The 24,971-nt window shown below is 38.6% G+C and overlaps 1 protein-coding gene across 1 annotated transcript; it reads right to left on the bottom strand.

The window, feature by feature from the left end:
* Window positions 1–2,732: 2,732 nt before the first annotated feature.
* LOC146449887 (uncharacterized) lies at window positions 2,733–17,338 on the bottom strand. Its single transcript, XM_085101014.1, has 7 exons — window positions 17,275–17,338; window positions 12,574–12,708; window positions 8,368–8,682; window positions 7,699–8,043; window positions 6,437–6,493; window positions 6,023–6,148; window positions 2,733–4,360 (listed from the first exon to the last, which is right to left on the bottom strand). Exons 2-7 carry the CDS (start codon window positions 12,650–12,652, stop codon window positions 3,912–3,914), a joined length of 1,371 nt encoding a protein of 456 aa, XP_084957140.1. The 5' UTR covers window positions 12,653–12,708; window positions 17,275–17,338; the 3' UTR covers window positions 2,733–3,911.
* Between the last annotated feature and the right edge of the window lie 7,633 nt (window positions 17,339–24,971).

Here is a 24,971-nt window from a genome sequence, read left to right as displayed (position 1 = left end):
CGAAATCGGTGCGTAAATTTCATAAGTCCTATGGTTTCTCTTATTGCTCTTCACCACTTTCTCTGCTTTTGGTGTTTTATTTTTTTATTTTTTTTTTTTTAATTCTTTCGCTCTTATTTTCTATTTGTAATGTGTGTAGTGAAATAACTTTAATAAAAATGAAATGGTGGTTAAATTCTCTTATCAACTCTGTTGATAAACCAAACATTAATTCCCACTTTCCACCAATGCAGCACCACGGTTCCTTTATAACAACACCCCCCCCCCCCCCCCTTTTTTCTCTTATCTATTATAGTCCACTGTTTTCTTTTGTTGTTGTGCGACAGATGAGCCCTTGTCTTTCCTGGGAAGCACCCTTTCACAATACACCTTCGTGTTTAGTCTACACAAGCGCTACGCATCAAATTAATTAATACAATTTAATGAGTATTCTTGCTCAAGAGAATTTGCTATACTGATTAAAGGCTTTCACCAGTGAGTTTGATTCCAACTTAGCGTGCAGTACACACTGAGTTGGTTCTTAGCGCATGAACGACGAGAGCGACTCGAATAATTGTTTCATCACATAGACCTGCCTCCCGGTTATTAGCGTTTTTAGGAAACGGACACTATTTTTTTCAGTTTGAAAATTTTATTATTTCCAACCACGATCAGTTTTTGATTGCGTATCGTTAAACCAAAATCCAAGTAACAATTCTGGCCGATCACAGCCGAAAAAATTGGGCCAATGAATGATCCAATCGGAAGCAAATACACGACGCCAAAATGCGTGCGAGCAAGGCACGATTGGTTTGGGTTTTGCTTCTCACTGATTGGTTGAAAAGGTGGTGCGAGTGTTTCTGACCAATCAGATAGCGTAATAAACCAAAGCTAGAGTGTCGAAAGTAATTTGGCGTTTTCTTTGATTCTGCTCTACTGCACTCTGTGATTGGTTGGCAGAGTCCATGATATCTTCTTAACCAATCCAGGGACCAAACCAAAACCAATCGCGACCGTGGCTTGCACACGTTTTCCCACGCTTGGTACCGTTTTTATATCCGTATTTGCCTTGACTTCTGATTGGCGCATTGTGCTCTTTACGTCTGCTGTGATTGGTCAGAATAATTAATTAGGGTTTGGATTTCCGACACTCAATCGAAAACCACCTAACTGCTCTAAAAAGATTGGATTGATGACAGAAAAAAGGATTTAAGAAAATATGACGCAAAAGATACGAAAATCGATTAATAAGACAGGCATAAATCAATTTTATTGCATCTGTTGGTTGAACAGTGAACTAAATTAACCATGTTATTTGTAATAGCTGTATTTTAGACCTCATGCGCCGATCAAATCAAACCTTCAACATCCCTCCCCACAGGGCATATCCTGGACATTTGACCATTTTCCGTAGCAAAGTAGTAAGGCATTTTAAGCGAAAGTTCTTCTATGGGCAGGACAGTTTGAGCTTTACCTGGGTGGGGTGGGGAAATTGAACCTGAAAAGTATTTCTTTTTGTTTTGTCCGTGGGAATACAGATGGTCTCTGATCCATGGTGAAGTTCAAGCAGAAATTGTTGTGAGCAATACTGAGCAATATTCGCTCGCCAGAAAGAGTCTCAACAAACCGTTTGCAGTTATTTGGAAGGTATGAATAGTACATTTGATTAAATGTGAATGAACTAGTTTTCAAACAGTGTATACCAAAACTGATTGGAACATTGTATCGTCCAATTCGACGCTAGGGTAGGGAATTTTAACAACTTTTCGGTCCTGTGAGGCCGAAATTTGAACAAGCCAATTTTCAAAAGTTCAAATGCCCGGAGGGTTAAAATTTCGAATTAACAGGCGCATTGCACGGATATCTCTATTACGATCACTTTCAACTGCTAGTAGATCACATGTTGCACAAAATTCACGAGAACGCCAACTGTGATATTCTCCATAATTAACGCTGTTTTTCTTTTTCAGAAAGTTAACATAACTAAGACTTCACTAGGCAATTACGCTAATAAAATGCGTACACCTAAAAACAGACATCAATTAGTCAGTGTTCTCAAGCCCTAATCCTCACCTAAACGCAAGTAATTGTGTCAAGCATAAGTCATACGAAAGTGGCTAATACTGCGGTTAATAGGAAGTACCCAAATTCAGATCTAGAGTTATGTCCATTCTGGTGGAGACAACTAAGGAAGCTATACTTACAATACCCAGAATAAACTTTACTGTAGTTGCCTATTTCAGCGACACCCAGTGGATCATGTCGGTGAAATTCTATTCGCGGAAGACCTTAATCGCCTTAGAAAATCGGATTTACTTGTAAACGACTGATCTAATTTTATCTTGGCCAAAAGCCGTTCACCTCAAAATATCTGGAGGGGAAAATTTATCGTCCCAAGTGTGAATTAAGGCCAGCTATCATCCAGGCTGAATGGCGTGCTCTTAATTAATAAAACATTAACCGCTCCCATTCCTATCACTCCGACAATCAAGACAGACAGCGGCCATTTAACTCCAATTTCTAATTTTTTATCAATTTTTCCTTGCTGAGAAAAAGCAAACCCCACCACCGCTAAACAAAAGTCAGGTTAAAAAGATAAGTATTCAGATACAATTGGTAATTGGGAAAAGGTTTATTCCTTAGCCTTTCACACTACATTAGAATCAAAACTTAGGGAATTCCAATATTAAATACACCAATGAAAAGCTATTTCAGCTCGGCCTAACTGACTCTCCATGTTGTATTTCTGCCAAGAGGAAATAAAAAAACGTCGAACATTAACTTTGCTCGTCAAAAGTATTTCGGAAAATAAATTTTGGAAACAGGTTTTGTCCTGGTTAAGGGATAATGGAATCCAAATCATACACTAAAAGAAAAAAAAAATACACTAAAAGATAAATTTGATCTTTGCAAAATTTGCTGCTACGGATGATCTCATTCTAATCAATCACATGTTACTATTGGGCAAATTTTTTCTTTACTCCAGTTGATACTAAACAGGTGTACCTCTAGTACTCTTGCAGGTTTTATCGCGAGGACTGGACCCGTATACAACATTGAGCTTGAGACTACAAGAAAGAACGGTAAACTATTGTAAAATCTAAAGAAATGCGAAAAATTAACCCACATACTTCAATAGTATTACATGACGACTCGGAAGCTACTTTTGCAGTTAGAAGTTCTGTGTGAGTGAATTGTGTTTCCTCTCTTGACTAGTAATTTGTTTATTATTGTTGTTTTAGTAGCTTTATTTTATGTGCTAGTATTACGTCATTATTCCCTTTCTGTAACTGTGAAAATTGTATTCTTGAATATTTAATGATCAGTTATAATAATAATAATGATGATGATGATGATGATGATGATGATGATGATGATGATGATGATGATAATAATAATAATAATAATAATAATAATAATAAAACTATTCCAACTAAAGAATTACAATGGTTTTTGTGACTCAATAAAAGAATGATATATAATCCCTAGCCTTGGAAATGGGTCATATAATCTCTATTTTGTAACACTATGCTACAGTTCTTCACATAGATAATTGGAAAACTTAGGTTGCCTTCGATTGACCATCAGTTCCAGAGTAAGAATTAGTGGAATAGCTGTTAGGTTTCTCTTTTAAGTAAATTTGACAGACATTTCTCCAAACTTTCGCTGACACATGATAATTTAAGAGCGATTTTGTATTCCAGTAACTCCAAAAACCTCTATTAAGGGATTTCTTGTAATCATTGTATGTATTCTTATTCTGGAAAAAGGTTAATCGAACGCACCCTCAGTAAAGAAGAACAAGGGCTTTGTAGAAAGGTTCATAGTTCGTCACACTATTCTACACGTCCTCGCCATGGAAGCGTAGAAACCCAAGATTTCCAGGCCAGGGCTAGAAATTTGTGTGTAATTGAGCATATAACCACCCTACTCTAAACAGTGACAGCTTGTGCATCTAATACAGCGTTCAACAACTTCTCCTCCCAGTCTTGTTTCCTTTTGTGTTTCTCAAAATCCAACACATTTGTTTTCCTTAAAACGCCAGGCAATCGCGTTTTCTTAAAGTTGTCAATCGTCACAAGAATCAGATACGAATCTTCCGTATCTACCATCCTCTGCATGGCCATCTGCAGTTCTTCTCGACAGAAGTTGCTGGCCAGGTAGTTGTCAGATATAACAATCAGAACTTGGCGGCTGCCGTACACGCTGTCCGCCATGTTTTGGACGATGGGCTTTCCCAGCTCAAAGTCCCGGATGTGAATGCTGTATGGTATCGCGTGTTTGTCGAGGAGAGAGATCAGATTTTCACTAAGCCATGCAAAGTCCTTTGAGCTGTAGCTGATAAAAATTTTGTTGTTCACAAGCTCCAGTTCTGCTTTGCCTGGAAGGAAAATAACAAATGGAGTACATAATAAATCTTCTAATTTATTGTACTAAGCTACTGACACCTTACCAAACTAAAAAACATCAAGAAGCTGTCCGTCGTCATCTACTTTATTCCTCCAAGATGGACACCGCCGTAATTGAACAACTCTCCAGGACGGAGGCCAATCTAATCTAGATCCTCCCCAGGACAGGCACCTATCAAATGTGGACACTTCTAGAGTATAGACACCCACCTGATGTTGTGAGCTGTGTAAGATAGGAGCCTGTCCAATTTTTGTCACGGACACATATCTGAACTGGAAATTCCGTAAAGTTGTCACTTTAATTCTTCATACCAAGCTCACAGTGTGGATACCTCTACTAGACAGTCGCCCGCCCTCAACAATACGAGCATCAATCTAACGAAGTAAGGTCTCTAAGAAGGACACTGATGTGATCTGGAAAATCCTCAAGATCGAAGCCTATAAAATGTGGACATCTCTGCAAGACGCACACCCAACTGATGTTGTCATCACTCTTAGAAGGAAAACTGATATAGACATGTGCCTTTCTAGGATGGACACTTCCCTGATTATGTCACCAGATAGACATTTATCTAACATGGACACTACTGGAAGACGGCTCCTAAACACCTCTTCAAGACTCTCATCTGAACCCATCTAACGTGGCCGGACATCCCTTCTCCAAAACGGAAGCCCATTTAATATGAGCACTTTCTCCAATGCTCATCTAATTTTGGCACTTTTCAAGATGGACATCCATCTAATATGGACACTTTGAAACAACCGTCAACCACCTAATCTGGACACCTATCTAACAAGGCCTCTTCTATAAGATGGCCACTATTTCAAGAATGTACCACCTCTCTGTAATTAACGAGCATGTCATAGGTTGACCTTGGGGTCCTTCTTTAATGGGAAATCTCGAAAAAGATTTATTCGCTAAGAGGTCAGTATTAAGACTGCAGAACTGTCGGCTATTTTTGTTGCTCTTTCGCTTCATTCTTCTGGGGCGGATCCAAGATTTTATTGTAGTGGGACTCGGATAAATGTCCGCCGAAGGCGAACCATCCTAGGGGTTTCCGGGGGCATGCCTCCTCGGGAAAGGTTTGAAATTTAGGTCCTCGGAAAGGTGATTTCCAGCGTTTTAAGGGATAATTTGCAGGTTGTTTCATGCCTTTTGAAACAATCTCTGTTTTTAGCTATTTTAGAAATGGATTACGCTTAAATATTTTCAATAATCGAAACCAATCTTCAAAAACAAAACTGAAATAACGGCTATATATTTCTACTGGCTAAAAAATCACGCTTGAGTTTCCTCAAAAACGGGATCAACAAGTAACATTCTCCGAGGTTGTTGTTCTGCAAATCTCAGCTGAACTACAGCGTCACAATCGACGGGCTTTTTATAGCGAGTGTTCATTAGCGCCAAGCAAGAGAGTCTTTCCGTTGTGATAGAAGTCCACAGGTCTTCACTAGTTTAAACTGCACGTGACTAAACGTTTTTCATTTCAGTTTAAGGGGTTCGACCGAACCACCCAAACCACCCCTGGATCCGCCTCAGCGACTTCCTTCAGATACCTTAATGTGAAGACAAAAGCGGTCGTTACGAGGTCTTCTATGTCTTCTACATTGCACCAGTGTAAAGAGGAACTCACATTTTGAGGATCCTTTTCTTGAAAACTTTAAATTGCTCGTCTTCAATAAGCACGCTACTGCGAGTATAATGACGAGGAAGACACAAGAACACACAATAGGAACAATCCATTTTGCTACCGGGCGACCTGTCGATTTTAAAATTATAAGTTAAAATTATAACTTGATAGATATATGTTGTTTTTGTCTCTGACACGGGGGTAGTTGGGAAAAGAAAACTTGAGTTCACCCATGAGGAGTCAACCTGTGATCTTCCGATCACTTTCGGATGCCCTGCTACTGAGCTACAGGAGACTCGCGGGAGCTAGGCCATTAAACTAGTTTGTGAACGACGCATGAACGATCGAAGCGATTCGATCGACCCTAATTTGTTTTCTTCGCACCTTATTAAGTTAAATCCAACTTCAAGGACTTACTTGTTGGTAAATGCGGAAATGTTACTTCAGTGGAAATGATCGTTTCTGGTTCCTCGCCTGCGAAAAAAAAAACTCAAATAAACAAACAATCAAGCAAACTCGAGCTCGTGAGATGAACACATTGGAAATAAGGTAAATTTCACAAACCAAAAAAAACCTGGCACTTGGAAATTCCTCCTTAATTTATTCCAAGAGCATGCATGGGGTATACTACGTGTCTTGAAGAAATAATTATTATCATTTTAGGAAAATAGCTTGGAAAAAAGAGAAAATAAAAGAAAAGACAAGAAAAAGGGAAAGAAAGAAGGAAGGAAGGTAGTGGGGCGATTTGGTTAAGATAACTTTCATGCTTTCAGGCCCTGGCAAAGTCAATCCACCTCAAATTTTGGGCGATGGAAAGAAAAAAAAAAGGAAGATCCTCCTGATCCCTTGCCCCATGTTTTTTCCACGTTGTTATCTTTACGGCAGTAAAAGTACTAAAGTTTCCCGATATTTTGGCAGCTGGAGACAAACCAGGAATCTGGAGTTTCAGCTAATAGACCTTATTCTTTGTATATGATAATTGTCCATTACAAACCACGTTATATACCCAGGAGAATCGATCCTTTGTCTTTTTGGAAGTAAAGAATGCATGCCAGCGTGAATATAACCAATTCTAAAAGAGACTACTCCCTAGAGTACAGTCACATGATCTGTAATGGGGCAACAAAACAACGAAGCCGGGATAAGGTTTATCTAGGACGACGCCTATTTTTTCGCTTAAACAAAACTAAAAGAAAAGAATGGCTACAAAATGATGAGTGCTGCGTAGAGGTGCAATGAATTACAATCACCCACAAAACGATTCCCTGGTCCCTTTAAAAGTATGTTCGTAAAACTACCAACAATCGCTCACATCATTTTAACATCGGTGGACGGTTACCCCGATTGTTACTCCGCATACAGGGGTGATCCGAGAAACGCGCACAAAGACATTTTGCGTGGTTTATGACAATGTGGGAGAGTCAGATCTTAGCAAGGGCTATTGAAATCAAAAAAGAAAATTGGAATAAGCACCTTTTTTTGTAAGATAATTGAGCCCTAATTTGGGAAAAATACCAGACATTATTATGTATTTCGAAGATTTTTAGACGCGTTGTTACAACCAATTTTCTTGTTGGATTTCAATAACCCTTGCTAGCATCTGATTTTCGTGCGAAAATATAACCTGCGTGAAAATGCATCGCTCAGCAAAAAACAGAAATTATGTATTTTTGTCCCACCTGCAGGTTTAACGAAAGTTACCAATGCAATGGAATCTTTCTCAACTCTTTTCATGAAAGAGCATTTCATCTGACAGAAGTATTCCCCAGCATCTTCATCCGTCACGTTAAAAATCTTGAGAGTAGACTCAGCCTTCAAGAGCTGCCTCTCACAATTGTTGGTTTTGTGTTCCACAGTTATTTTATACTTTGTGATATTTTGCAGAGTCCTGTTTCTGTAGTGCCAGGTTAACACTAGACCAGAGAAACAGGTTTTCCAGCTCAGTGCTGAGCACGTCAAACTTGTGTTGGAGAACATTTGGGCCAACACCATTTTTCTACCTGCTTTTATGTAACCTTCTCCACCTGTGTTCAAAATACAACGAACTATTTCAGAGAAACCAATATTTTGTTTTATCAACTGAATTGATAAAGTAATTTGGGCAACGTAAAGAGATTCGAGGGCTTACGTTTTGAGTTTTAGCGTTTCGTTAGAAGGCTCCAGAACAGAAGGGAACTTTTTTTTTATCTATTGGTGGTGGTGGGGGCGGGGGGGGGGGGGGGGGGTGGGGGGCGAAGCTACTTATTTTACTGCTACAGGTTAATTAATTTTTCGGCCTTGTCTAATACTTGGTTTAGGCAAGTTCGGTACTCTTACATTTTAGGGCATCAGTGTGGCTGAATACTTACAGAGGACGTAGATATCTATTGTTCGACCGTTGGGACAGCTGGTGGTTTGACTGGTGTCTGTTTTGCAGGTATAATTGCCTTCATGTTCCAGTCGTACAGTAGAAAAATGAAGCGTGCCGCGAAATTTGCGATAATTTAACTTTTCATGTGATTGATAAAGACCTCCAGTTCCATTGGTGATTGGTTCATTACCGTTTTTGTACCAGCGGACTACACGAATGGGAAATGAGAAGTCGCAGTCAAGTTTCCTGGTTTCACCCTCTACGAAAGTCTTTGGTCCCCAACTACAAAGTGGCGTGGTGTGTACCAGAGGAACTACAAAGAAAAAATGCTTAGATGAGCCAAGATAACTGATATAAAACCGTGACATTGAAAAGAGAGTCCAGCCCTGGAGGGAGAGGCGAAGGGGAGTTGAATTGCTATGGGTGGGAATTCCAATATTAAGGTGGTTACGGAGGCTAAGCTGACCTTTTCTCCTTATATCGACTAATCACACTACACTTTAATGTTTTCACCGCACCCTATTTCCATTCTATTGCAAAATTGCGGTAACTCCGTGCCTACGGTACTGTCGGGATTAAATAGGCCTACGTTAAGGTGTTTTAACACCCAGGGGCTAAAGTGAGCCCTATCGAGGGCTGAAATGATTTTTGGTAGCATCATTTTTGCCCAGATTGTGAGCAAAAACGACCCCACCGTTATCGGTTGAATCAGCCCCTAAGTCACCATGGCAAAATGAAACTTATCTTCTGAATTTACGGTGTAAATTAAATTTGCAGCGATAGCCCACGTTACTTTTGCATAACAGTCCTCTCAGGAGGGGATTTTCAGGGGGAACACAAAAGGAGAAGGAGAAAGGAGATCACGAACTCCGTTAATGTACGTGGGTATTCCAATTAACTATAAACGAAAAATTCAGCAGGGGTTAATACGCCACAGGGGAAAAAGGAATACAAACAAGAGCACCAGTGGTGAAAAGTTAAGCAAAATGTTTAAATGATGGTTTATCCAAGTCGCATAAAATTATAAAGAACCGAATCTTTAGATCTCTCGAATTTCTGAGTTGGCCCTCCGAGCTGGTTTAATTTAGTTTTCAATTCGCGATGTTTCTTCCTCCGAAAATAATAATTGTCATGTTTCTTTAGTCCAAAAATGAAAAGGATTATAATTGCCATGTTGCGAAACTTTTGCGAAACTTTTGCGGTGATATTTTATTTTAAAAATGGTAGTTTTATCCATCAAAACTAAATCCGAAAATTTCCGGCGATTTAGTCCTTCTGAAGGGATGTTTACCGAAACAAATTTTTAGGTGTCCCAGCGTAAGGTACTGAAAAGGGAAATTCGAAACACGTTAGTCAAATTTTATAAACGAGCAAATGTGGCTTTGGCAGTTAAACAGTATTCATTTTAATTTTCTTGACAGTATTGTCTTTTCATAATTATGATAATAATAATAAAAAAAAATGCGTCAATACGGGAGCACCGTACAGAAATATTTAAGAAAAATATTTCAATTGTCGATATCTGTGCATGCTAACGCAGTCTGAACTGTTCGAATTCTTTTTAAAGCTGGATTTTGAAGTGGCAGAAAAATTTAGGGAACAGATGTCCATCTCCCGAATTTAAGAGTTGCTGTCAGTTTTTCAAAATTATTAGCTGTCCTCATTTCGATCTGTTAACATTTTTCGTCCCTTAGAAAAGAAAAGGAATAAATTTTGCAAATTTTTCTCGCGATTCCCCCAATGCGAATTTCGGAGTTGATGTAGGCCGCCCGAAAAAATGTACAATGAAAGGAACCACGGGTGTCTCAGGTTATTTTTTTTAGTTATAACTCATCTCTCAATCTTGAGCGTTCGAAACATGGCTTCTTTTTGTCTGTCGGCTTATTTTTCGAAAGAAATGTTCCTAAATCGATAAAAACCTGTGCAAAGATTTCACTGATATTCTGCGTCTCTAGCCCCAAGAAAATGAAAGTAATAATATCCAACATTTTTTTTACAAGGATCATCAATCTAATCAGGAATCAGTCTCGTCTTTATTATTTCCATATCGAGTTCGACGAAATTTAAACGGGGATTTATCATTTTAAATAAAGCGGTTCAGAACTTTTGTCCCATTCCCACAGCAAGAAAGCCATTTTCCTCTCCTATAACCTCCCACGTCCAGTTTGTGTCATTCAATCTTACAAAAACGGTGGGTTAGAGAAGCAAACACTAGTAATAATCACCAAAAAACAGCTGTTGTCCGCTGTTCAATTATATTTTTGCCGCCGACGTTCATGCCATTAACTCCGATATGTTTCTAATATTCCGAACACGTATCTCCTGATGTAGTCAGACAATTTAAGTCAGAAAAAAAATAACCTTCCCCTCCCCCTACCTCAAAGGAAAAACAAAAAAAAAAACAAAAAAAAGAGAAAGAAAAAAAGAAAAATTACAACTTCTTTAAGCATTTTCAAGATCTCTTGGACAATTAAACTTGACAGATTGCGAAATATGATGCTTTTTTCAGCCAACGTATATACGTCATCTGCCGGTTATCATTAAAGTGATATACGGTAGATGGTATGAACAAGGCTAGATGAAAATTTATTGCCAACAGTTAATTAAAGACTTAAGAAATTTTAGAGCAGAATACATAACTACAACATTAATTCAGAATAGAACGGATAACAAATTTATGTTGAGTCTACATAGGACCCATACCAATAATTTTATCCGCTCGAAAACGGTCGTCATCTTATCAAAAATTTCCTTACTATCATGCCTTATCAAACAATTGTCTTAAAATTAAGGGATGTTGTGGCTTATTAAGCGCAAGTGCGTATCAGGGATAAACGCGAGCTTTGATCTTAAACAAATTTCTTCTACTTCAGCAAGGCGACCTCATTAAAAATGTAGAAGGTATATCACTGACTGAAAATGGCTGCTGACAAGTTGATTTGAGAAGGGGCTATCGAACAGTTGCCCGTTTTCTAGCAAGAGGATAAGAGAGCGAAACTCATTATAGATAGCGGGCTGCGGAAACTCGCTTACCGCGCGCAAACTCGATGCGTCGTCTCTGACTGACGAACAAGGGAATTTCCCCCCGACGCAACATAACCAAACATTACCACAGTGCCATCTGACAGATAAACTGGAACACACAGAAAGGCAACAGCGATCGATCCTGTACGGAATAAAATTGCCAGGCCTTTTTTCTAGTGAAAAATGATGTAATTCAACGAAGAACTCGAGTACCTCAGCAATGACACGTTTAATTGTACGATAAATCTACCCCCTATAAAAAAAAGTTGTTGCAATGGAACAATTGATCGTGCAACGATTATGTCGAGTTTCTACGCCTTTAGGTTAAAGTGTTTTGGTCAAGATTTAGAAATTCGTTTTATTCGACCAATTGTTTTGTTTCCCTTACAGCCCCAACCCGAGAGTGGGCAGGAAAAAAATGGTGAATTGTAACTTTCACTTAAGTCGTCTTGTCACCAAATTTTTTGCTTTCGCGCACACTGACTTTCTGTCTCTGAGAACGAGAACGCCGCCAACGCGTTTTAGTGTCAATGAATCAATTTTTATGCTATCGGAGATGCAATGTAGCTGGGACAGTCAATCTCTCTTAAACCCAATTTGGTTGGGTTCAACCGCCAAAACGGTTTTGTTGAGATTTAATTGTGTTGTTCTTTCTCGTATATTGTGACGTGTTCGTATTCCCAACGGTTCACTTTAGTGGATATCTGGCCGTAATGATACCTCAGAAATTTATATTTAGTTGCAAATAAATATAAAGTTTTCTCAGGCAAAATGTCAGCACAAAATTTCGAAACATTGGAAATTTAATTCCTTTGGTTTTCGAAGCGGCAAATATGTCGTTTAAAATGCGAAAAAGGCCAGCTAGCGTTTTCGTTAACCTAACAACAGCTCGTGAATTCGGGGAATAAAATTCCTTTTCCTTAAACTTTCTGCAACTTAGATTATCTGCTAAAGCATTCGGACAGATCTCACTGTATTAGCTTACACAAATATGTCTTTAAAAGGACATGAAACGATCTGGAAACACAGGACACAGCGTAAAAGCTTAAATTTTCTCTTTGGGCGGCACCTGTTTTATTTTGTTTTGCTTTTGCAAAACGCTTTCTTTCGGCCCTTTAATGTCTTTTAACATTAATAGTTCCGTGCTTTCTGGGTTGCTGTCAGAAAGACGTCAACTTACCTGAGTACAAGCTGCCTGCAATACAGCAAAGCAAAAAGCAACTGACTCGACGAAATTTCTCCATGGTTTCTTTCAACATCGAAATCCAAAACACTTGCAACCTTCTCACATCTGGTCTCAGATGCAAATTCAGAACTGAGATGGAAAACAAAGAATAGCAATGATAACCCTTCTACTCAAAATATGCACATTATTTATCAACTGTCTAATTAAGTGACTTGGTATTTTTTAGCCTTTTTCGTATTGTCAGCAGAGAACTAATTGATCAATGTTGAACGGAAGATAAATTTTTCACAGCAGGGTAGCTCAGAGCTTGGCTTGTCTTATTTGTTTTCACCAGGAGTTGAAATTATAGACACCATTTAAACTTTGGAAATCGGAAAAGTGTGTAATTTTTACCTTTTATGTGTAAATTTTCGAATCACTCAACATGTTTTCGACTTCAAGTAAATTGAGAGGTCTTCAAAGCAACCAAAATGGCTGATCGGCCAGCACCTGTTTTGTTTTGCATTGCTTGAGAACGCTGAATTTAATTATGCTTGGAGCTGTCTCATTTACAAGTGAAAACTGCCCCTTGTCTGTAGAATTAAAATCAAGCTAAGAAACAATTTCGTTTACACTGCAAACAGATCCACCTATGCCTTATTCCTTGTAAACTCTTTTATGATTTCATAAACTTTCAAACTCTTGATATTTAATGGAACTACGTTCTCTAGCTATGTTAAGTAACACTTCGAAAATACAAAGGTGTCTGATTTCGCCACTTGCCACCGAGAAACAATAGTCGCATTTTCTTTGCAACTCTCATCCTACTACGCGAAAATCCTTTGAAAATTTTTCAGCTACGGATGGCAACAAAGGTTATTGATAGCACTTGTAATGAGGGACTCTTCCCACGGGCCTTGGGTCTGAATTAAACTTGGTGAAAAGTTGTTGTGTCTCATTCTTTCTTTGACTGAAAATTCACTTGACTTCATGAGAGTTGTGATGTGGAAGGTTACTGATTGAGCAAGAAATTTAAATATGAATTTAGCAAACTTTTAATACGACCATAAAAGGTAATTCTCAATGACCAAGTTCTCTTTCGTAAACATTAATCTGGGTCAATTAAGACTTCCCTAATGTGTGCGTGATAAATATCCTACTGCGTGGGTACTACTTTTGTTTTCATGGCCCTTCTCTGACAGTTCGAAAAAAAAGTAATCACCGAAGATTGCTCCACATAAAGGAAATGTCGAGTTGATAGTTGCTCCTGATTCACATAATGGGCTCCCAGATTAATGACGGTGGTGACGTCATAGGACGTCACTTCAGGCACCATGAAAACTGGCACAAGGTCGAGGTAAATCAGCTTAATAGAGCAACGTAATCACGCTAACCAATCAGAAGAATGCAAACGTAGCAATGAGCCAATCATAACTCGAAGCAATGCAGATACACATAAACAGCGCCAAGTGTGCGCCAAGCGCGGGAAAACGAGTACGAGTAGGTCCTGATTGGTTTTGGATTTGTTTCTCATTGGTTGAGAAAGTGGCACGAGTTTTTGTTAACCAATCATAAAGCAAAGTAAAGCAAAACTAAAACCGCGAGTTACTTCAAAACTCTGAAGATTACTCTAACCACACAAGCAACCAGTGATACACTTTATTGTAAGACGAAAATGTCTTTAAAAAAAATAGCGAACAGGATGAAGATGTAATTATTCCGCGAGCATGACAGAGTGTGACAGATAACCAAGGGAGCAATAAATTGCCCAGCAACTTCAAAAACGAGTGAGGAGCAACTTCTTGGAAAATTCATTTAAGCTTCAGTGGACCCATTCCTTGCAAAATCGCACGAACGATTCTCCAATTATACGAAGTCTAGAAATATTTTCCCAACTGAATTTTGAGTTGGCCGGAGACTGGGTGAACAACTAACATCTAAGGTACCATAATAGACCTTTTTCCAAAATGGCTGCCATTTTAAAATTGCTTTGTTGGTATTTAAATTAGCCCTTCTTGCCTCAGTTTTAAGCTCAAAAATTCAACGAATATTTTACCTTGAACGAGGCAAGAAGGGCTAATTTGAATGCGAACAAAAGAAAATTAAAATGTAAGCCATTCTGGAATAAGGTTTATACCCCTAACTGACCCCCTTTTCAAGAGATAAGCTCTTATAACATGGATTCTACCGAAACCTCTCTTTTAAAGAACTTTAGCAAACAGATCGCTTCTACGCAAAGTTAAGGACAAAAATGGTTTTCGCCGATAATTACCTTCCATTACGCTGTGGCATCATCAGGCGACAAGCGGCGCCATAAGGCTTTAATTGACACGCAGGAGCTTAATAGAACATTTGAACAGATGTTTGCGGCTCCTCTCACAGCAATTGCATCATGATAACCGCTCAGTATTCAAAACGTCGCATACGGAATCTTATCATGGCACTCTGCGAACCTCAATTTTCGCGAAATCAATTTGTTTCCATCGCAAAACACAGTACAACTTATGTTGCCCACTATCCGACCTAAAAAGATAGGCCATTTCCGAGTTGCTGTGAACCACATTATGAAAGCGAGGCTAAGTGCAAAGCATATGAAAAATAGGTTTGTTTGCATATGAATAAAAACTAATTTTCATAATAAAAACTTTGCACTTAGCTTCGCTTTCATAATAAGGTTCAAGGTGTGTTTTGGAGAAATACTAAAATCTTATTTATAGTTCGTTCTTCACTGGAGAAATCAGTTAATATTTTCCTCCCAGTGCTCTATGAACAATTTCATGTTAGAGAAAAAGTTCTATGTTAAATATTTGAGTTGCTTTGTTTAAAGTACAACAAAATCTCCGTGACAGTGCCCCTTTACAGAGGAAGTGTCATGGGGTGTTGTTTACTCTTTCTCTGGCCAGAGACACTAATCGACAGATTTATTGCATTGGGATGATGATTTATAACAAAACTAGACAATTAGTGTTTTGTTTCTCTTGACAGACAAACAATTTTGGGTTTGGAAATGACATCAAATTCGCATGATACTTCCCTTTAAGACATGATAAAAAAACTGGCTGCACATACACTGTTTTTTTTTTATAAAAACCTTTTTTATAAGAACGTTGAGGCTGCGATTAACTAAAATTTAAGAACATACTAAGAACATTACCCAGGCTGAGAGACAGTTAACAATATTTTTATTACAGTATAAATACGTTTAAAATAATACCGATAAAAATTCAGTCTATATTGTGCAATTAACCCAAATAATAGCTGTCTTGATCACGTCCGCATGGATTTATTCATTTGAAATACTATAACAGAAAACTAAAACTTTTCAGGCTCAAATTGCCAAAATAATAAGCACGTTCAGCCTCATCCCCAAAATTAGACGGTCTTATAAAAAAGAATGTTGTTCAACAGGAACTACCCTCAGTTTATGATTTTCATTGCGTTTCTTTGTTCGGTCCGTGATAAAGAGATGAAGACACGCACAGCTAGTCGGTGATCAGGTTACCATAATGGTCAATCTTATTGCGGTGGTAGGATACTGGGCCCATTGGTTGGATAATGGGTAGCGTAACTGCTCTGCGGAAAAGGACATTTTACAAGGTTTTTTCTTTTCAATGCGGAATTTACCGTCAATTCGGTGCTGTTTCCGTCGGAGAAGAAAATAAGCAACTCAGAACGCCACGAACCCTCAGTTCAAAATCATTAATATCGTCACTCCCTCGTGTTATCTTATGCAAGTGAATCCAGAGAATGGTCCTCTAAACTGAAGGCCACTTCTTCCTAAATCCAGTTTCTTTTTTGGCACCACCATCAATTAACTTTTGCGTCTCGATGCTCCTATTTTAATATATGCACGTAACTTGTCATTAAGCGCGTATGTGTCACTTTAAACATCTCAAACGCTAGTTTACGTTCACATAGATATGATAGTTCTCGCATGACTGAAAAGCGGGCTTCAAAACGTGATGTCTTTAAAAATTCTCAGAATGTTTGATTTGTGCAGTGAACCTGTGGTCCAGACGCAGAAACGAAACGAAATGAGACGGAAAATAGTAAAATGGAATGGACACTCTAAACAATGTTGTCATTGGAATCAGTTAGTTGGAACTTCTTGTTAAGCAAAATCAACAGCAGTGGAAAGTGCTGCGGAGCAACTTTAATTTGTTATTTAAGACTTACATGTGATTCATGAAGTTTCACTGTTCATTTCAACCTAACGTGAATTGCCTAGGTACTTTTAAAGCCGGAAGACGAAGAAGAAGAAGGAGAAGAAGATATTTTCATTTGCTATTGATCATTATTTTAATTAATCTTAAGGACGGTGCCTACTAATAAGGAAGTATTTTTGTGTGGTTTTTGGCTATGCGGGGTAAGTAGATCTTAGCAAGGGCTTTTGAAATCCAAAATGAAAATTGGGGGGGAACCACGCATTTTTCAGAGATTATGAAGCAACAATTATTCTAAGAAACAGTAAAATACAAAGCAGTGTATGGTGTTTTTTTCCAAATTGAAGCTTTATTATCTCTAAAAAATGCATGGCTACCCCCAGTTATCTTTTTGGAAACCAAGAGCACTTGCCAAGTTCTGCTATCTCCGCATAGTTTAAAACCGCACAAAAATAAATCTGTATTAGAAGGCACCACCCATAGGAAACCCGAGTATCTCGAGATGCGCAGAACGGGTGCGCAGTAACAAAAGTAGGCACCGTCCTTAACTTACTGCCTTCAGCATCTGTGACGTAGGGGAAGTCTGCTGATGCGGCTTCATCTCTGGTGTTTCTATCATTCTGATTTTTTTGTTGCAGCTTTATTTGTAAAACCTAATCATAACACTACCTTCGAACTGTTTCGTCTGGAACTGAATTTACATCATTAAATCTTGTCTAGAAGAGAAAGGGAAGACATAGGTCGGAAAGTTAATTCCAAAAGTTTCGCGGATTTCATGCCGATTTATTGATGTTATAACTTCCGTTTAAACTGCATAATCCGAAATTAACTGTCCTATGTCTTCGCTTCTGGGAAAAATAAAATGTTAAGATTGACAAGATTTGCTAATTTAAAGGTAACTTCACTGACAAAAGCTGATTAGACGAGGTGGTTCCGCGCCACTCGCGCTGCGAAAATCTGTGACAAACCAAACTATTGTTTATTAAGTTCGGGTCACCTGCCTGTGTTCTAACTCTGATTGTTGGTTAGGCTAGCGCTCAGATTGCAAGCACGCAAGTTTTACCTTAACAAGCTTTTTTATTTTTACTCTTTCGTGTCAGTAAATGAGCGAACGGGTGTTCCGTGAACTTCAGTTCAGCAAGTAGACGTGGCATGGATACCCTTGATAAATTTTATCGTACATGCCTAAATACCATAGAACGTGTCAAAGTATACCTGATTAATTGTTAAGTTTCAGTTGGCCTCCCACGCACTCGTTTAGTTTTAGCCTTCCATGCCATCTTTACTTTATTCTCAGTGCCGAGGTCATTAGAAAACAAATCTAAATTAACAATTCTATATTCAAAATGATTAAGATTAAACAGCGTAACAGGAAAAACGAAATTTCCTATGGCTTTCAATTAAGCAAATGGCTTCGCTTTTAAGAGGTTTATACCCTTGAATTTAAAGCAAAACCAAACGACATAAACCGGATGCTTGATTCAACAAGGAAAAAGTTACCTGAAATATATGATAAGGCAGGAATGATTCTTTAGGCAGATTCGAAAGTAAGTGATTCGGAAGTTAAAAATCAGCGAATATGTCATGAAAGAAATGGCGATTTCTGAATTAATTATTTGCTGCATTGAAATATTGAATGAGGTACATACATATTCTTATGTGCTTGGTCTGCTTTGGATCCAATTTCTTTGCCTTTCGTCGTTGAACGGGAATCAGGCATCAGTCTTGTCGTCATGACATTTAAAATCCTTGTTTGATATTTTTGCTTGTCTGCGATTGGGTCAAAATGCGTCACGTGACTAAGCTATTGTCAGTAACACCCAATGCGTGCTTTCAGCGAAAATAGGGAGCTCAAGCACAGACGTTCGTGAGCCACGGACGGCAACCGGAAGCCGAATAATTCTATTTTTGGCGTGGTTTTGCTCCTTACCATGGACAGAAAAAGCTCTTGCAATTGTTGATGACTGTGGCTTGACGTTAAAAACGCGATGTCGTAAGAACGCTCCAAAAAGGGGAAAATTCAATTTCCGGGTTGCCGTCCATGGCTCAAAAACGCCTGTGCTTAAGTTCCCTAATATTTCAAGGGTAACAAACGCAATAACCTTCGTTTGGCTTGAAACTTATCTACGCAGATTTTCCTGACAGTTCAGTTTGCCCCAACGGTGTTTACTAACTCTTAAAGAACTGTTTGCAGTTTTAAAAACCGATGATGTCCACAGAAAAATATATATTCGTGCATGTTTTCGTGCCAAATAAGTCCAAATAAGGGATTCTAGTATTCTGATTGGGAACTGAATTATCTGGTGGGACAGTTCTGACAAATGGAAAGAGCTGTTGCGCTTGTACACAGCATTCTTTGGTCAACACGAAAACGTCTTTCGCCAAAGAGTTAAGAGATTCAAGGGTGGATGTGATGAAGACACTACCAAACAGTAAGAACTACGTCTACTATAGCCACACCATTGCACGTTAACCCTTTATTTTAAGCCCTTAAATATCTAGCAGCGTCTATTTACAGCCTTACATTATCCTTACACATGGGTCATGAACGAAAAGGAAATAAACACCACAGGTCCACATCAGCCTCTGGCTGCCTTATTTCTAACCTGAGATAACAAATAAAGTATGTATATATCTATGATAAATTTTTTTGATGTCCAAATAGATTCTTCTAACTAGTACCACAAGAAAGGATGGAGAAAAGTAATGATATGTAACCCCCAAACGTAGGGATTTATAAAATCAGAACGCAAGTATTATAATCCCCAAACGTAACGATTATAACCCCCGAACGTAAGGATTTATACGCCCCGAACGTAAGGATTTGTAACCCCCAAACGTAAGGCTAGGATTATAACCCCCAAAGGTAAGAATTTATAACCCCAAATGGTAAGGATTTGTAACCCCCAAACGTAAAGATTATAATCCCCAAACGTAAGGATTTATAACCCCATAACGTAAAAATTTATAAGCCCCAAACGTAAAGATTTATAACCCCAAAACATAAAGATTTTTAACCTCAAAACGTAAGGATTATAACCCCACCAAGGTAAAGATTTATAACCCATAATCGTTAGGATTTGTAACATTCAAACGTAAGGATTATAACCCCTAAACGTAAGGATTTATAACCTCGGAATGTAAGGATTATGATCCCCAAACGTAAGGATTATAATCCCCGAACGTAAAGAGTTTTAACCACCTAACGTAAGGAATTGTAACTTTCAAACGTAAGGATTATAACCTTAAAACGTAAGGATTTATACCCCCAAAACGTATAGATTTGAAAACCCAAAACGTGAGGTTTATAACCCCCGAGCGAAGGGATTTATAGCCCCCCAACGTAAGGATTTGTAACCCCCAAACGTAAGGATTATAACCCCAAAACGTAAAGATTTATAACCCCAAAACGTAAAGATTTGTAACCAGCAAACGTAAGGATTATAACCCTCAAACGTAAGGATTTATAACCCCAAACGTAAGGATTTATAACTCTTAAACTTAACACTTTGTAATCCCCAAACGTAAGTATTACAACCCCTAAACGTAAGGATCTATAAGCCCCTAACGTAAGGATTTGTAATCCCCAAACGTAAGGATTATAATCCCCAAACGTAAGGATTTGTAACCCCCAAACGTCAGGATTTGTAACCCCCAAACGTAAGGATTATAACCCCCGAACGTAAGGATTTATAACCCTCACCTTATAACCCCCAAACGTATGGATTTATAACCCTTAAAATTAACGCTTTGTAATCCCCAAACGTAAGTATTACAACCCCTAAACGTAAAGATTTATAAGCTCCTAACGTAAGGATTTGTAAACCCCGAACGTAAGGATTATAATCCCCAAATGTAAGGATTTGTAACCCCCAAACGACAGGATTTGTAACCCCAAAATGTAAGGATTATAACCCCCGAACGTAAGGATTTATAACCCCCAAACGTCAGGATTTGTAACCCCCTAACGAAAGGATTTGTAATCTTTAAACTTAAGGATTTTTAACCTCCAAACGTAAGGATTATGACCCCCAAACGTAAGGATTTATGACCCTCAGGCGTAACCATTTGTAACCCAAAAACGTAAGGATTATAACCCTTAAACTTAACACTTTGTAATCCCCAAACGTAAGTATTACAACCCCTAAACGTAAGGATCTATAAGCCCCTAACGTAAGGATTTGTTATCCCCAAACGTAAGGATTATAATCCCCAAACGTAAGGATTTGTAACCCCCAAACGTCAGGATTTGTAACCCCCAAACGTAAGGATTATAACCCCCGAACGTAAGGATTTATAACCCTCACCTTATAACCCCCAAACGTATGGATTTATAACCCTTAAAATTAACGCTTTGTAATCCCCAAACGTAAGTATTACAACCCCTAAACGTAAAGATTTATAAGCCCCTAACGTAAGGATTTGTAAACCCCGAACGTAAGGATTATAATCCCCAAACGTAAGGATTTGTAACCCCCAAACGACAGGATTTGTAACCCCAAAATGTAAGGATTATAACCCCCGAACGTAAGGATTTATAACCCCCAAACGTCAGGATTTGTAACCCCCTAACGAAAGGATTTGTAATCTTTAAACTTAAGGATTTTTAACCTCCAAACGTAAGGATTATGACCCCCAAACGTAAGGATTTATGACCCTCAGGCGTAACCATTTGTAACCCAAAAACGTAAGGATTATAACCGGCAAACGTATGGATTTATACCCCTCAAACGTAAGGATTTGTAACACCCAAACGTAAGGATTATAACCCCCGAAAGTAACGATTTATAACCCCCAAACGTAAGGATTTGTAACCCAAGAACGTATAGATTTATAATCCCCGAACGTAAGAATTTATAACCCCCAAAGGTAAGGATTATATCCCTGAACGTAAGGATTTACAACCCCTGAACGTAAGGATTTATACCCCAAACTGTAAGGATTATAACCCCCGAACGTAAGGATTTGTAACCTTTAAACGTAAGGATTATAACCCCCGAATGTAAGGATTTACCACTCCTGGACGTAAGGAATTAGATGCGCCGAGCGTAAAGATTTATTATCCTTGAACGTAAGGACTTACAACCCCCGAACGTAAGGATTTACAACCCCCAAACGTAAGGATTTGTAACCCCCAAACGAAACGATTTGTAATCTTTAAACGTAAGGATTTTTAACCTCCAAACGTAAGGATTATGACCCCCAAAGGTAAGGATTTATGACCCTCAGGCGTAACGATTTGTAACCCCAAAACGTAAGGATTATAACACACAAACGTATGGATTTTTAACCCTCAAACGTAAGGATTTGTAACCCCCAAACGTAAGAATTATAACCCCAGAAAGTAACGATTTATAACCCTCAAATGTAAGGATTATATCCCTGAACGTAAGGATTTATAGCCCCAAACGTAAGGATTATAACCCCTGAACGTAAGGATTTGTAACCTTTAAACGTAATGATTATAACCCCCGAACGTAAGGATTTACAACTCTTGGGAGTAAGGGATTAGATGCCCCTAGCGTAAGTATTTATTATCCTTAAACGTAAGGACTTACAACCCCCGAACGTAATGATATACAACCCCCGAACGTAAGGATTTACAACCCCAAAACGTAAGGATTTGTAACCCCCAAACGAAGGGATTTGTGATCTTTAAACGTAAGGATTTGTAATCCCTAAACGTAAGGGTTATAGTCTCCAAACGTAAGGATTATAATTCCCGAACGTAAGGATTTGTAACCCCCAAACGTAAGGATTATAACCCCCGAAAGTAACGATTCATAACCCCCAAACGTAAGGATTAGATCACTGAACGTAAGGATTTAAAACCCCCGAATGTACGGATTTGTAGCCCCCAAACGTAAGGATTATAACCCCCGAAAGTAACGATTTACAATCCCTAAACGTAAGGATTATATCCCTGAACGTAAGGATATTTACCCCCAAACGTAAGAATTATAACCCCCGAACGTAAGGATTTGTAACCTTTAAAAGTAAGGATTATAACCCCAGAACGTAAGGATTTACAACTCCTGGACGTAAGGAATTAGATGCCCCGAGCGTAAGGATTTATTATCCACGAACGTAAGGACTTACAACCCCCGAACGTAATGACTTATAACCCCCGAACGTAAGGATTTACAACCCCAAAACGAAAGGACTTGTAATCTTTAAACATAAGGATTTTTAACCTCCAAACGTAAGGATTATGACCCTCAAAGGTAAGGATTTATGACCCTCAGGCGTAACGATTTGTAAACCCAAAACGTATGGATTATAACCCCCGAAAGTAACGATTTATAACCCCAAACGTAGGGATTATATCCCTGAACGTAAGGATTTACAACCCCCGAACGTAAGGAGTTATACCCCCAAACGTAAGGATAATAATCCCGGAATGTAAGGATTTGTAACTTTTAAACGTAAGGATTATAACCCCCGAACGTAAGGATTTACAACTCCTTGACGTAAGGAATTAGATGCTCCGAGCGTAAGGATTTATTATCCTCGAACGTAAGGACTTACAACCCCCGAACGTAATTACTTACAACCCCCGAACGTAAGGATTTACAACACCCAAACTTAAGGATTTGTAACCCCCAAACGAAAGGATTTGTAATCTTTAAACGTGAGGATTTTTAACTTCCAAACGTTAGGATTATGACCCCCAAAGGTAAGGATTTATGACCCTCAGGCGTAACAATTTGTAACCCAAAAATGTAAGGATTATAACCCCCAAACGTATGGATTTATACCCCTCAAACGTAAGGATTTGTAACCCCCAAATGTAAGGATTATAACCCCCCAAAAGCAACGATTTATAACCCCCAAACGTAAGGATTATATCCCTGAACGTAAGGATTTACAACCCCCGAACGGAAGGATTTATACCCCCAAACGTAAGGATTTATAACCCCCAAAACGAAAGGATTTGTAATCTTTAAACGTAAGTATTTTTAACCTCCAAACGTAAGGATTATGACCCCCAAAGGTCAGGATTTATGAACCTCAGGCGTACCGATTTGTAACCCCAAAACGTAAGGATTATAACCCCCAAACGTATGGATTTATAACCCTCAAACGTAAGAATTTGTAACCCCCAAACGTAGGTATTATAACCCCCAAGAGAAACAATTTATAACCCCCAAAACGTAAGGATTTGTAACCCTCGAACGTAAGGATTTATAGTCCTCAAACGTAAGGATTTGTAACCCCCAAACTTAAGGATTATAACCTCCGAAAGTAACGATTTATAATTCCTCAACGTAACGATTATATCCCTGAACGTAAGGATTTATACCCCCAAACGTAAGGATCATAACCCCCGAACGTAAGGATTTGTAAACTTTAAACGTAAGGATTATAACCCCCGAACGTAAGGATTTACAACTCCTGGACGTAAGGAATTAGATGCCCCGAGGGTAAGGGTTTATTATCCTCGAACGTAAGGACTTACAACCCCCGAACGTAATGAATTACAACCCTTGAACGTAAGGATTTACAGCCCCCAAACGTAAGGATATGTAACCCCCAAACGAAAGGATTTGTAATCTTTAAACGTAAGGATTTGTAATCCCTAAACGTAAGGATTATAATCCCCAAACGTAAGGCTTATAACCCCCGAACTTAATTATTTGTAACCCTCAAACGTAACGATTTTAACCCCCAAATGGAAGGATTTATAAGCCCGAAACGTAAGGATAATAACCCCCAAACGTAATCATTTGTAACCCCCAAACGTAAGGATTTTTTATCCCGCAAATGTAACTGCCGCTGCAGTTATCTCCTCTACCCAAAAACCAACCTTTTTGAATTTCCAATGCGATCTGGAGAGTATCTCCAATTAGTGCTCTCCGCTAAATGCATTGACACCTAAACAAAGTGATTTAGTTCATTTCATTGTCACAAATTTGATATAAGCCAGAAAAACGAGAAAAATGCTAGCAGTTTAGTTCCGTGTTATAAATTCAAAGAAGAAACGCAACACAGTCTAGGTTTGAGCAAGTAATAAGACAGAGGATGGCGAGGGTTGAAACTGCGAACATTTCAACGGCCGCAAAAGAACAAAATGCCACACTTACCTGATGGGGAAAAAATAAGAAGGGAAAGACCAACAATCGTACAGCATACATCTCTGATTCTCGAGAATCCCATTACCGTGTCTTGTAAGTTAATAAGAAGTTGTGACACTGATTTGACTGGATAAAGAGAATAAAGCTGTTGGTAACAATCTTTCGATTTAATGCT

The sequence above is a fragment of the Pavona decussata genome, unplaced genomic scaffold, assembly GCF_977016875.1.
Source record: "Pavona decussata unplaced genomic scaffold, jaPavDecu1.1 SCAFFOLD_563, whole genome shotgun sequence".
NCBI classification, from domain to species: domain Eukaryota; kingdom Metazoa; phylum Cnidaria; class Anthozoa; order Scleractinia; family Agariciidae; genus Pavona; species Pavona decussata.
This window is presented reverse-complemented; position numbering and strand designations above follow the sequence as displayed.

Bases quoted from the DNA above. Each gene is read 5' to 3' on its own strand.
- LOC146449887 (XM_085101014.1), bottom strand. From the start codon at position 12,652: ATGTTGAAAGAAACCATGGAGAAATTTCGTCGAGTCAGTTGCTTTTTG. The intron at 8,044-8,367 runs GTAAGTATTCAG...TTTTGAACACAG, and splicing joins AATAGATATCTACGTCCTCT to GTGGAGAAGGTTACATAAAA. The intron at 6,149-6,436 runs GTAAGTCCTTGA...TAAAATCGACAG, and splicing joins ATTTCCGCATTTACCAACAA to GTCGCCCGGTAGCAAAATGG.